Source organism: Sorghum bicolor, chromosome 9 (genome assembly GCF_000003195.3).
Source record: "Sorghum bicolor cultivar BTx623 chromosome 9, Sorghum_bicolor_NCBIv3, whole genome shotgun sequence".
NCBI lineage: Eukaryota > Viridiplantae > Streptophyta > Magnoliopsida > Poales > Poaceae > Sorghum > Sorghum bicolor.
The window spans coordinates 58,623,153-58,636,623 of NC_012878.2; the positions used below are offsets into that span (position 1 = coordinate 58,623,153).

Below are 13,471 nucleotides of genomic sequence, written 5' to 3' on the forward strand. Positions count from 1 at the left end.
CAATTTCCAGTGATGGATGAGATGATCGCCTCCAGTCCAGTTGGGAGGAGCAGAGAGGCAGAGCAGACAGCAGAGGGAGTGAAATCCAGCCTTGTCTGTCTACACTTGCCATGGTGCTCAACCATTGGAGAAGAAGAAACCATACGCATCCTTCGGTCCTGCACTTGCCACCACAGCAAATCCAGCGCCACAGACAAAAGGGCCCACTCAAATGGCAGGTTTCAGGGCTGTAATAGTAATAATAAATAAACACATAGCAATATTGCTGACAATGGCATAATGTAATGCCATTGATATTGTGCTTGGCAAGCAAGCAAGCAAGAAGACTGAAATTACTCGTGACGTGCCATGCGGAAATTTTCTACTGTACGCGATCTTAAAAATGGAAGGGGCGAAACTACTGAATTCACATATGCACCAATCAAGCAAAACAGCAGAGTTGCATTCCAGGATTGCAAATTTCTCGCCACACGAGGAGGCACAGCTCACAACTGTCTGCTAATCAAAAACCTGTACAGATACCTTATGCACCAAGTTCACCATTGATTGAACTACCTAGGTCTAGAAAACAAACGGATGACGAAAAATAAACCCTTCCTAGAACCTAGCAGGAGAGGGCAAAAACACACCAGAGAAACTAGACATCGTGGCTAAAACATGAGAAAACTAATCAACCTAACTTTCTGCAAAGAACTTAGAAAGATTTTGGCGATATCTGTCGAGAGCTTCCCTGCGAAAACCACCTGTTTATTGTATCAGAGATCCACTGCTGGTCCGTGTAACGTTTTGTGAGTGCTATTGCTACAAGATGTTCGGCACTTGAGCTGAGAGCTTTTCCTGCAGTTCTCTGATCTTTGAGCAGAGCTCCACCTTCTGCTCCTTGTAGCTCTGGAGGAGGAAATCTTTCCCCTCGATAACTTCCTTCAGCTCACCCACCTCTTTCCTTAGCATCTCCATCCTCTCTGCCTCTCCTTTCCTCTTCTCTATACCATTACAGTGCACCTCAGGGTCATCCATGCTGCTGTCAGAATAACCATTAGCGTGCCCATTGGTGCCATTCGTCTGCCACTGTCCAGCGTGAAAAGGTTTATCAAGCGAGAGCGAGTCCGCAACGCAATGATCTGCGACGATCTTCCTTAGATGCTGAACCTCCCTATCTGATTCAAACAGATCTCGGTTCGTGGCATCCAGCTGGGACTGCAAACCGGTGTTCTCAGTCGCCTGGATGGCCAGAGAGTTCTTAAGCTCCGCGATCTGAGCTTGCATCTCCATGATCATCTCATCACGTCTCTTGAGCTGCTGCCTCAGCTTCTGTATGACCTCTCGCTTGCTATAAATGTCGGATCCTGATTCTGAAATGGAGGGAGAGCCTGAGCAGTTTGAGTACTGAAATGTTGCTTTGCGAGGATCTTCAAGCCGGTCAGGCGATGATGACCACATGATACCACTGTTCTCTTTGCTTGATTCTAGTGTTGGTATCTTCACAAGAAGATTGGATGGTTCAGTTGATTTAGGTATAGGACTTGAAGGCGCTTGCTTGAGCTCCACTTCACCATCAGCATGCCCTGCATATCATAACCAGGGATAAATAATTTTCCCCACAGTGGCAAATCTGCAGTGACTTTACCGCAAGGTACTATTCTGTAACAGAGAATTAAATTCATGTTGTTTTTTTATAGGCACACAGCGGTTTTGTGTATTATACTAGCTCTCAATTTAATGTCAGATGAAGAACATTAACACTGCGTACAGGGGCAAAGTTCTGATGAGCAGGGTACAGGCAACAGAAATGCTAAGAAAATCACCTGACATGTAACAATGGCAGCTAGGTTGGTCACTGAACCTGTAGAGGTTGGAATGCAGTTCAAATGCCCCAGGCCTTCTTTTGGCTGCAATTTCGCATAGTCAGCAATCTGCACCAAAGCATTTTAAAGAACATGGAAAAGTGATATAGGTTACACTACAAATGGATCAAGCCAGACCTTTGGTAGAAGGGTTTTGCTGCTTGGTTTCAAACAGTTGCTTCAATCTGCACCCAAGTCTGACTGAGAGTGTGCTGAGCAAAATGCCTCCAGCAACAAGAACCCAGTTTGGCCCTCCATGGAGATGATCACCCCTCCCTGCCTTCTTTATGCTCCCATTAGCCTTAGAATTCATCTTAAGAACCACTGATTTTCTTCAGATTAGTGTCTGCAGCTTCGCCTACATATGCATATGGATAGGATTACCAATGTCAACACGGTTCCCATGTTCACGCAGGAGAAAGAAATGATCCACCAACATATATATGCATCCTAAAGTCCGGAATGAATATGGCTCAAGAGACGATTAAATTCATAAGTACAAGTGGAAATTGCTAAAAACACAGGAACTGGATGCATCAAAAGGGTTTGATCAAATGATAACGAGGGTCCGATTGGATGATTCATGATCTTTTTCCCCCCGGAAAGACCCTAGGCAGTTGGATTACCAATGGAAAACCTACGGATGGATTAATTAACCTTAAAAGGCGTCTAAATTTGGAAGGACAGGTCGCGAAGGATAAAACAAAAACACATATACGTACTGCCGCCAAGCTGTTACTGCATCCTAATTGCCACCAATCCAAATAAGAACGTGCGCACGGACCTTCGAAACTGCCGAAGTGGGGTTCTCGCCGGCCGGTCACGCTCCCGCCGCCCGGAAGACGCCGCCTCCACCTGCGCGCCTCCCTAGTCCCTCCGTTTGGCCGGCTTGTTCCCCGTTGCCGCGGTCCCTCGTCTCCCGTCGCGTCGACCGCACGCTTCGGCGCCTACGGCCCTGACGCAACGACCGCCGTGGCCACTGGCCGCGCCGCCGCCTGGCGTGAACTGCCAGCCGCCAGCGGAGTGAGGGTTGGGGGATTCGGACTTCGGAGTCACGTCACGTGAGGCGTGCGTGACAAAGAGCGAGTAAGCGGAGTGAGGCTGCTTGGAATTTGGGCCCCCGTTGCGGCCTGTAGAAAAAGCCCATAGCCCGATCAGTGGCCCAGGAAGGACTAATCACTCAAGCACCTAATACTCAGTTTGGATATTAGTAGTTTTAGATTAGAAAAAAAGTATCATTATTTTACAAAATATTCTGGCTTTGTAGCTTCATGAAGTTCTCAGATGCAATAAGCTTTATGGTTTTATGAAAATCATAGTGTTATTAAAATTGTACGTAGTTGTTTTAGAGTTTTAAAAACACCAACATGGATCTTTTTTTCTAAATCGAATCTTATTCTTTTCTAAACCATAGTTTGGCACTTCTACAGGTTTCTGAAACTGTAATTTATTAATATCACTGTTAGAGTCTCTTTTTACCAAAACCATGGTTTCTTAATACTACATCCAACAGAGTTTCTTTTATCTAAACCATTGGTTTCACACGTCTATAGGTTCTATTCTAAAACTGTAATTTCTTAATACTTGTTTCTCAATACTACAACAAGCAAACACTCAAACAGGCTCAATTGATTCCAAATTTTGGGAAGAAAAAAAAAACTCAATCCCGAGTGTAAAAGGTTTGCCCTTTTTTTCCCAGGAGAAAAACTGTCTTGATATATAGCATCATTTGTAGTATACATTACATTTTCTTCGACAGAAGGCTATCAAACAAAAGTGGCTGCAACAAAATTCTTCATTCAGATCGGTTAAGTCATCACATACAGAATCAGATGGCCTCACAAGTCACAAATTCTGCCCGCAAATGCTACAAGTTCAGTCACTTAAACTTCAATTACGAAATGACAAAACCCCCATGCCCAGTATGGTCATGAGCTTCTCTATAGGGTGACCACGAGCTTCCGGCTGCTAAGCAGCTCGAGTCATGTCAACGCAAGGAAATTCTTCCTAGATAACAGATGTTCCTGCAGCCGGAGTTGAAGGAGCCTCGAGGCTTTCTGCTGCCATTTGCCTTCGTGGTGCCTTTCGCAGTCCTCTTTTCCTTGCTCGTAAACTTATCACAGTTTCGAGCTCTTTTTTTCGACCATGCCACTTTAATCATGAATGAGAGAGAGCAAGAATTTCAGAGTTAGTATCAGATCATGGCATTTTCAAATGGAAATTAAATAATATAGCATCCTATCTGACACAAACAACTTTATTTGGAGAAAAAAAATCATAATATTTACTGCTTGATAAAAAGATATGTGAAACTAGAGTCTAAAAGACATATAAATAAGACAAAAATATCTAGCAACGGAACAACCGTGGGCTGTAGCCATTACCTTAGCTAGTCGCTCCTTAAGCTTTGGCTTTGCAGATACTACCACTCGTGTTGGTTGACGGTCTGAATTCTGTAGCAACATCTTCTCAGGTTTCAACTTCTTCTCAGGTTTCAAAGTCTTTGTCCCTGTGGCCTGTTCTTTAATTCTCCTTGCTGCTTGAAGCCTCTTGGCAGTTATTTTTGCCACTGCCTTTTTAAGCTTCTTGATTATCTGCCCCCTCTCTTTGTTCCACAGGAACATAGATATCATCTCTGACTTTATCGTTTCATAGCTGTCCCAGTGAAGCATATTTTGGCTGTGATCACCATTCTTTGCTGCTTCAGCTATACTATTTGACCATATCTGCAGAACCTTCTGTCTTGATTGGACAGAAACTATCCGCCTCTCCCAGATCGTCCTCAGTGCGGCACTTATTTTGTCTTTGCTTGTCTGCCTGAAATAAGACCAAGAATAGCAACTTTCAGAATATAAAGAGCTATACATGCATCCACTGATCTATTTAACAAAAACATGTCTGTACCTATGTAGCTGACGATGGCCTAACATTTTCTTCCTAACCTGGATTTTAAAAAAGAAGAGGAGATAGGTTGAATTAAATTTCCGCAGATAGATCACAATCCACAGGAAAGCAGCTCTTGGACTGATGCAAAAACAGCTAGGGAAGTTTCTTACATGACATCACCTTGGGGTCTCTCAGAGCTTCAGCAGTCCGTTGCTTGATGAGCTTCTTGTGCTCTGCAGGAGAATGACACACTCTTCATTGAAAGAAAATGGCATGATACAGCATTGAACTGTAAACTGGCGGCACAACATACCTTCACTCCATTTCCTGCCTTTTGTCCAGGGAACCTTCCCCTTGTTCGCAGCACCAATCTTCCGTCTTCTCTCAATTTCTTTCTCCGACAAATCAGTGAAGTAAGCAACACCTTGTGGCTGACAATGTTGGCGATCTTGAACTTCCTTCACAGTGCTCTTTTTCACAGAATATTGCCCACTTGAAACTGAGGCTGAGTGAGAAGAATGATAGGACCATTGTTCATCCATTCCATGGGCCAATTGTTGGCAAGCTAGTTCTTTCAGGGATGACTGGGGCAAAACAAACTCCCGATATCGAATTAGTTGGCTTAATTTCCGAAGTTCTTTATGCGGTAGAGTTAGCTCCACCAATGCACAACACTTATGGCAAGATGGTTTTTTGGTTGAAGAAGTGCCAGAACCATATAGAAAGCTCATAGGAACATATGCCCTGTATACAACATTTTTGGTCAGAGAACCAGAGGTTAGCTCACAACAGAGTATAAATAACATGAAGATTTGAAGAGGTGCTAACTACTCAGCAATGCTCCTTTTTTTGGCATAACCTTTTTTAATGAGTGAAATGGTAAGATAACCTCAGGTTGCATGAAATTAAATGTATGTTAAGCTTTGGCACAGTTGAATGAATTAACAACTTCTTGCATTCGCAATCAACTGAGCAGTGGTACCATTGCAGCCTACTTGGATGCATTTCCATTTTTCAAATACCTACATAAGTATTTCTCACTCAAAATATTGTGCCTATATGGTACCATTCTACAGACTACAGGTATTAAAATTGCACTAAATTCAGTAGGAAATATCATCTCTAACACCGAGCAACTTGTTATTTAGTATACTGCACTGTAAGGTTTGCACAATCTTTATGCGCGTTATTGTCCGGCTGTACTAAAGCTACCTCCAGCATCGTCTCGAGCAGGCTGGAGTGGACCTCCATGGGAGCAGCGACAGCAATGGACTCCTGACTCCACACTCCTACGTACTCAGTGCCCCCGCCGTCCATACCTGCTCCCAAGCCGTGTTCCCCACCTGGCACAGTGCGTAGACAATGACGGTCGATTCGAACACAGCATACATCAATCCATTCCAAGAAAACGCTTCCTACACATCTCGGAGGGCCAGGACAAAGGGAAAATCCAAGAGTATAGAATGGAACACAGATTGTTGGGGAGCGTTACCTGGAACAGTGGACGGCGGCGGCCATGGCTTGAGGAAGACCAGGCCTCGTGCCGCCTCCGGCGACGGCGAGGAAGACCACGAGAGGACGGGACGAGCAGCCGGCTGGCCTGCCCTGAAGCTGGGGAGGGATGGGAATGGGATGGCCTCCTTATCCTGTGTGCGCTCGTCTCGACTTTCCTTCCCGGGCCGGGCCGGGCCGGGCCTAATCGTTACGGCCCACTGGAGGTGGAGGAATTCATTCGTGCAGAATGACGGGCAAGGAAAGGGAGCAAAATGCACGAATGGGAATGGCTTTTTTTTTTTGCGACGAAGAAGAATTATATTTAATAATAACTGGACCAAACTTGTACGACGTTTTGCAAGATGGATGATTGCATATGCAAATACTCGACAAAATGCCTGAAAACAAATGCCGAACGAACTACGGTCAATATTCATGTAGGTGGAATTAAAAAACTTCTTTCTTTTTGGTGTCTTTCTTCTTCTTCTTAGTTGCACACAAAATCTAAAAAAGTTTCAAGATTCCCCGTGACATCAAATCTTACGGCACATGCATAGAGCATTAAATACGATAAAAAAATTAATTAATTGCATAATTTATCTGTAATTTGTGAGATAAATCTTTTGAAACCTAGTTAATCTATGGTTGAACAATAATTATCAAACAAATAAAAGTGCTACAGTGTACAAATCCTAAAAGATTTTGAACCTAAACAAGGCCTTAAAAGGCGTCTAAATTTTGAAGGACAACTCGCAAAGGATAAAGCAAAGGAAGAAAACATATACCGCCGCCAAACTGTTACTGCATGTCTGCATCTTGTAATTTCACCAATCCTATCTTAAAAATCTTAAAATAAGGAAACAAGATGGCGGTGCCACTAAACAAAAACTGACATGACGCCACATGAACACGATGACGTGGCATCGCCTCAACTGTGAAGGAGGTAAATCAGACTACGTTTAATAATGCAGGAACACCAAACAATGGAGAAGCTACCTTATGGGTCGTAGATGCAGCTGCACCCATAGAGAAATGAAAACCCAGTACTATATTCAAAATATTACCATGTTTGCAACATAAATTCAAGTGCATACGTAATATAAACGCACCACCCTTTGCTCTAGCTTCGTCATTAACACCGAATAGACTTAAAAAAATTATCCAAGTGATAATTCTATGCAAATAAATATCTAGAATCGTTTCAATCTTAGAAAAATCATATAAAAACTATTTTAGCTTAGAAAAATATGAAAGTAATTTTTATTCCTAAAATCATGTTGTATCTTATCATGGTGACAATTTTAGCTCGAATTTATTTGAATCTTATATGATGACAAATTCATGGCTCACAAATCCTACGTTCACAGACAATCTAGAACAGGTTTAGTGTTAAGATATGACAAACTGTAATTGTGTACTATGCGCAGTTATATCTAGCCTTTTGATCCTTATATACACTCATGATATACTTGTTGATTACAATGGTGTTGATATATATTTGTTGTGAGAGAAAAACATCTATGGCTGGAAAAAGTACGCCTGATCCTGTTCTATTCATGGTACACCTAATAGGAGTTGATTAGTTTACCTCGAACTAAGACTACCCACTGTTGACAAAAACCAATGCTGAATTATGAGAGAAAAGGTTCAGAGTAAAATAGATGCGCCCTGGTGCTGATCAAATGAAGAAAAAAAAATGCTCCTATTATGAGACCGTGTCAAAATGCGGAGTACTTTCGCAGCTGTGAAAAAAAAATACTCTCGTTATGAGACCGTGTCAAAAATACCCACTGTGTCAAAATCCGGAGTGCTTTTCAACAGCTGTTTGCTAGAACAAAGAACGTACTGACAATGCATTTTAACACCGTGTGGTACTCTCAGCATCAGAGTACGTGGTGTATATATAGGTACTTTTTCTTCAGCCTCGTCGACTACAGCGTGGGCAGTCACCTAGGAATCGGCCCCGCATGCGCTACTGGCAGTCGAATTGGTGACAGGAAATTCCAAACCAAAAATAGAGTAAATAAACAAAAAAAAAAAATGCATAATTTCGGCCAAACGAAATAGTACCTGCTACATTGTCCAAGTCTCTAGGCAGGCATAATTTCGGTTTTGATAATATTTCAACTGAATTTCTGCTAAAAGACTCAAAACCGACTTAAACTAAATAAGTTTTGATTAAACTAGTTTTGTTACATATTATATTTTTTATAGGAGACAATGCAATAATGTATATATATATATATATATATACTTCTATCAAATAATGCTTCTAACAAATAAAGTCCCATGTGATACATTCAAATAGACATGGTTTATGTTTATAATATGGTCACAAAGCAATTAGGTTAGCGCCACCTAAAAACCAAATAAATCGCCAATCACCTAATAGCCCCCAAATGTTCCCGAATATATTAAGCAATTTTTAGTTAACTGATTTTTTTTAATTAAATCAGTTAGATTAATCGATTTTGGTGTTTGTCTAACCTTGTATTCATACCTTTTTCTTTAGAAAGGTATTCAGCTATCTTTTTTTGAGTGGAGGTATTCAGTTTTTTTTATGGAGGTATTCAGCTACCTGAGTACGTGAGCCTGACCGCGTCGAAGAGTAGGTCCAGGAGCTTGGGCCGGCCGGGATGAATGAAATGACTAACTTCCGGCCCATAGGCCCAACTTAATCCACTGCGCGCGTCCACTCAAAAACAAAATAGAAAAAAAAAAAATGCACTGCGCGCGTGCGCTGCAGCCTGCAGGAGCGCGCGCAAGCCGCCCCTCCTTGGCCGGCGGAGCAACGCGCGGCAGCTCCCCTCGGCATTTTTTAAACCTTTCTTTCTCGCTTTTTTCCTTGGCAAAGCCTGCTCAGCAGTCGCCCGTTGCTTTTCTCTCTTTTTTTCTTTAACAAACAAAAAAAATATTTAGGTTTATTTTTATTTTTGTTTCTCTTTTACATATTTTATTGATGTAAAACCACACCCCCCTTTATATTAATTATTTTGATAACAACTTTTCACCATTTCACTTTCCAAAAACAACACTTTCCGCGATTAATCGATTAACTACATATTAACACTAAGGTCTCCCACCCACGAAGATCCTCGACTAAGTCGTTGTAGAGCAGTCCGACTCCTACACACAGATGATGCCTCACACCATGCAAAGGGGACGACCCATCCCTTTGATTTAGGTAGAGGGTGTGTTGACTTGAGCCACATCTTAGGCAGATACCATGCAAAGGAGGGGCGCCCAATAGCTCCCATCCAAACACACATAGGTTAATCAATTATTTTTTGGGTTACTTATAGTGATGTGAAACAGAATGATAGTTGTGCTCCCACTCTAATTAAGCGGCTTATTTAACATGTATTTGGATAAAGGATCAAACAAGGATGAGATGGGAAGATACTTGTTTTCATAGTGTTTTGATCAGAGGCGACAAGCAATGAATTCATTCCTTAGGCGAATAAGTGAATTTTGGATGTCTAGGGGCGTTGCCAGGTAGGCAAACCCTCATAGGGCTCCATGTATGGTTCACAATTTGAATCTGTAGCAGCACTTGTTGCATTATCCAAGCCTTCGAACAGTTTAGTTTTGACAAAATGTCAACTGAATTTGCTGCTAAAAACTCAAAACCAACCTAAATAAGTTTCAATTAAAGTGGTTGGATTATATTATATATTATATCTCTATATAGGATATAACGCAACGACAATGTTTATATATACAACAAAGAATGATTTTAACAAATAAAAGTCTCATGGGATACATTTAAACATGCAAATATATAGAACACAATAGTCATAAATCAATTAGGTTAACACCATCTAAAAAACTGAACAAATCACCGATCGATCACCGAACAAGTCCAAATTATTCCCTGAATAGATTACGAAAAAATTAGTTAACCAACTTTTTTATTAAAATAGTTCGATTAATCAGTTTTTGTGATATTTTGCCCAACCCATTCGAATTCAACTCTACTTGACCGCGTGGTAGTGCAGGGCTGCAGTCTGCCGCCTTTAGGCGTGCACTTGCATATCTTTTTTTTTTACTTATTATATTCTGTTTTAGAATCACCTTTTTTGTGTCCTGGGCATGCAGGAACGGTTGAGAGTCCTGGGCTCTTCTTGGACTTGGACCTAGTATCCGAATTAAACGGAAAAAAAAAACCATCTCATTGGTCGTGTTAGCAAATAAACAGGATTACAGTATTACTACAGTAGGTTGCAACCGATACGAACGAGCGAGCGAGGTTGGTTCGTTCTTTCTTCCTTTCTTTCTTTCTTTCTTTCTTTGACAAGGATTGGATTGGGATTCTAGATCGATAGAAACGGTTTGGTGAAAATTAAATAAACCCTAGGAGGAATTGAGCATCGCAGTCGCCGCACAAGAGAATTGGAAAACACAAAGAATGTCGTCGTCGTCGTCGTCTGTTTGTGATGCGTGCGACGACGACGCGATGTGGGGTCCGCCTGCCGTCCAAGTCCATGCTCCGGTGCGGCGCCGTCTGCAAGGCCTGGCGCCGCATCACCACGGACCGCTCCTTCCTCGCCGCCCGCCGCCCGCTCCAGATGATCACCCTCAGTTTTCAAACGCCCTGGACAGTGAACGCCGTATCTGTCTCCCTCCTCCGCCCAACGCCGCCGCCGGCGCCGCTGTTCGACCTGAGTCACTGCGCGGGCAGCGACGGGACCTTACTGTTCGAGGGCACGTTGATGTTGTTGTACTCTCTGCTCTGGACGGCCTGCTCCTGCTGCAGCAACGCTGGGGGCTCTTCATCGTCTGCAACCCCATCACCAGGCAGTGGACCGAGCTGCCTCTGGAGCCGCCGTTTGACACCGCGTTCGCCTGCGGCTTCTACGCGCACGGCTCCGGCTCCGGCGAGTACCGCCTCCTGTGCCACGCCTTGCTACAAGCCGAATCACAAACAGACAACGACGACTACTGCAGCAGCAGGAAGAACGCAGCAGATGATGATCACTACTACTACATCCTCTCCACCGGCACCGGCACCGGCACCGGCGGCTTGAAGAAGCCGCCGCAGCCTCGCCGGCTTGGGGCAGCCCCACGAGGAAACGCCGAGTCGCCTGCGTACCGCATCAGGAGCCAGTACGAAGTTCCCGTGGCGCATCGCGGTGCCCTCCACTGGTTGGATCTACACCCCGAAGCCAGCAGCACCGGCAGGATGCTGGCGTTCGACACGGTCTCCGAGACGTTCCGACGACGGTGGCCATCATATCTGGGCCTTGCAGGACTACGAGGCGGAGACGTGGACGCTGCGCCACCGGGTGGAGCTGCCGCTCACCTACTTTGGCTTTGGCTTTGGCAGCAGCGCCACCGCCGCCGACCCTGCACGCCGTGCCGTGTCCGTCGGAGCTGGCGGTGCTGCCGTGCTGATTATTGGAGATCCCCGCTTCCATGTGCTCAGGTGGTACCATCACGGGGACAAGAATTCCCCACCCAAAAATTTTTCATCTATCCCATAGAATCTTTGGACACATGTATGGAATATTAAATGTAGATAAAAAATAAACTAATTACACAGTTTGGTTCAAAATTGTGAGACGAATATTAAGTAGTCTGGTCAAGCATTACCCTATAAAATAGTGGATTTTTACTACTGTTTTTAAGTAGTAATAAAACACTATCACTTGTCATAACGTATCATGAGAGACGTACTCTCACTATAAGGTTATTTAGTAGAAAAAATTTATACGCTAAAACACTAAGAAAAACCTCACTAAGAGAAATCTAAAATTAGCAAGACCAACTGACAAAGCCAAATAAGATGACAACGGTCCTTATATAATTGTAAACAGCACCAGCATTTATCTTTTTGTTAAAAATAAACCGGTATGAGAGCTACATGTTATATTAACAAGTAGATAGAAAACCCCTAATTGGCATTATATAAAAAGAAAAAAACAGCAACAACAGCAAAGCTCAAGCCAAAAAAGAAAACACGTCGCACATGAAAAACTTGTACGAGTGCAAACACTCAAAAAATGTTGAAGCAATTGTTTAAGGTGCTTTGGTTCCCGCAGTGGCCCAAAGGCATGCCCCATCCTTAAATTTTTTGGAGCACTCTCGCATTTGCATTTTTTTTTTTCTGTTTTGGCAGCTAGCTAATAAGTCTACAGCTTTATATGCATGGTGCATATGAACACGAGGTTTACCTGCTTTCTTTTTGACTTTGGAGCGGTTGGAACTGCAGCGGCTCAATTATCACTTTCACTCGATCGGTGTAATGTTTCAGCACTGTCTAAGTAATGTACAGCTTTTTAGTAGTATTATTAGTGTTTCTTTCTCTCTTTTTTTTTAGCAAATTTTGGCAGGTGTTCTGCCGTTTCACTACAGTAGAAAACAATCCAACGGTACAAGGTTAGGCACTCATTGTTTATAAAAAACAGTGGATACATCCGTGAAGGGCATCATCCACAATCTATCTGTTGCGGCCTTTTGGCCTTGTTGTCGAAAAATCCTAGGCCACCGTTCTTCCCGTAAGTTCTATGCCCATCTAAATGATGGCTTTGCTTTCTCCCTCTGGATGATTTTGGAGCGTTGGTTGAAGGTTGTTTGTTGTTCCACCAATGCTTGATGTTCACAGTTTTATTTTGTGACCCACTAGGTAGAAGTCGATAAGTTTACCACCATCTCCAACTACACCTTTAATATTTTTTTTGTGTAAAGTGCACCGATAGTCCTCGAACGTACTTGGCTATGTTATCTGATCTCTAAACTCGTAAATCGACCCTTTAAATTCTCAAACTTGTTTATCTATGTCATTTTTTTGGAAAGAATTCATCTATGTCATTCCGGTCCCTAAATTTTCAAATCATTCGTTTAGGTCCTCAAACTTGTGTACCTGTATCATCTATATTTATAAACTTGTAAATCACCTGTTTAGGTATTCAAACTTATTCAATATTTTGCCCACACCGGTTTCAAAAATTTTTTTTTTGCCCACACCTATGTGCAGGCTGCCGCCTCCTTGTAGGCGGTCCAACTGCATCAGCCGAATGGACTCGAGCCAGCCGGCCGGGATGAATGAATGGCTAGCTTCCGGCCCAGAACCTTTGGAGCCCAACCCAATCCAGCCACCCATCGTCCGACATGCAGTCTGTCTGTCTTATAAGCAGTACTTTTTCCGAGTCTCTTGTTACGTAACTGCTAGCGCCCGGACGTTCGATCCGAGCGCCAGCGTCCGGACACTCGCGGTGTTATCTCTCAAAGCCCACCCGTCCGTAACC

At 43.2% G+C, this 13,471-nt stretch overlaps 2 protein-coding genes across 8 annotated transcripts; both read right to left on the reverse strand.

Moving 5' to 3' along the window:
* LOC8066543 lies at positions 391–2,907 on the reverse strand. The gene is made up of 4 exons (XM_002441558.2): positions 2,629–2,907; positions 1,983–2,202; positions 1,806–1,889; positions 391–1,565 (listed from the first exon to the last, which is right to left on the reverse strand). Exons 2-4 carry the CDS (start codon positions 2,155–2,157, stop codon positions 802–804), a joined length of 1,023 nt encoding a protein of 340 aa, XP_002441603.1. The 5' UTR covers positions 2,158–2,202; positions 2,629–2,907; the 3' UTR covers positions 391–801.
* On the reverse strand, positions 3,501–6,354 carry LOC8065301. 7 transcript variants are annotated; one of them, XM_021446813.1, is made up of 9 exons: positions 6,223–6,336; positions 5,992–6,073; positions 5,797–5,800; positions 5,713–5,752; positions 5,044–5,474; positions 4,911–4,963; positions 4,749–4,786; positions 4,229–4,661; positions 3,501–3,995 (listed from the first exon to the last, which is right to left on the reverse strand). In XM_021446813.1, the coding sequence occupies exons 4-9, from the start codon at positions 5,739–5,741 to the stop codon at positions 3,852–3,854; spliced, it is 1,128 nt and encodes a 375-aa protein (XP_021302488.1). In that variant the 5' UTR covers positions 5,742–5,752; positions 5,797–5,800; positions 5,992–6,073; positions 6,223–6,336; the 3' UTR covers positions 3,501–3,851. The 7 variants fall into 7 exon arrangements, with proteins under 7 accessions (XP_021302488.1, XP_002441604.1, XP_021302491.1 ...); XM_002441559.2 differs by lacking the exons at positions 5,713–5,752; positions 5,797–5,800 and having other exon boundaries at positions 6,050–6,073; positions 6,223–6,343; XM_021446816.1 differs by lacking the exons at positions 5,713–5,752; positions 5,797–5,800 and having other exon boundaries at positions 5,943–6,073.

Excerpts from the sequence above, each read along its gene's own strand:
- LOC8065301 (XM_021446810.1), bottom strand. The coding sequence starts at position 6,117 with ATGCTGTGTTCGAATCGACCGTCATTGTCTACGCACTGTGCCAGGTGG. Across the intron at positions 4,787-4,910 it reads AAGCTCTGAGAGACCCCAAG|GTTAGGAAGAAAATGTTAGG; the intron begins GTGATGTCATGT and ends TTTAAAATCCAG. Across the intron at positions 4,662-4,748 it reads GGCCATCGTCAGCTACATAG|GCAGACAAGCAAAGACAAAA; the intron begins GTACAGACATGT and ends GTCTTATTTCAG.
- LOC8066543 (XM_002441558.2), bottom strand. The coding sequence starts at position 2,157 with ATGAATTCTAAGGCTAATGGGAGCATAAAGAAGGCAGGGAGGGGTGAT. Across the intron at positions 1,890-1,982 it reads GCAAAACCCTTCTACCAAAG|CCAAAAGAAGGCCTGGGGCA; the intron begins GTCTGGCTTGAT and ends GCGAAATTGCAG. Across the intron at positions 1,566-1,805 it reads CTGCCATTGTTACATGTCAG|GGCATGCTGATGGTGAAGTG; the intron begins GTGATTTTCTTA and ends TATGATATGCAG.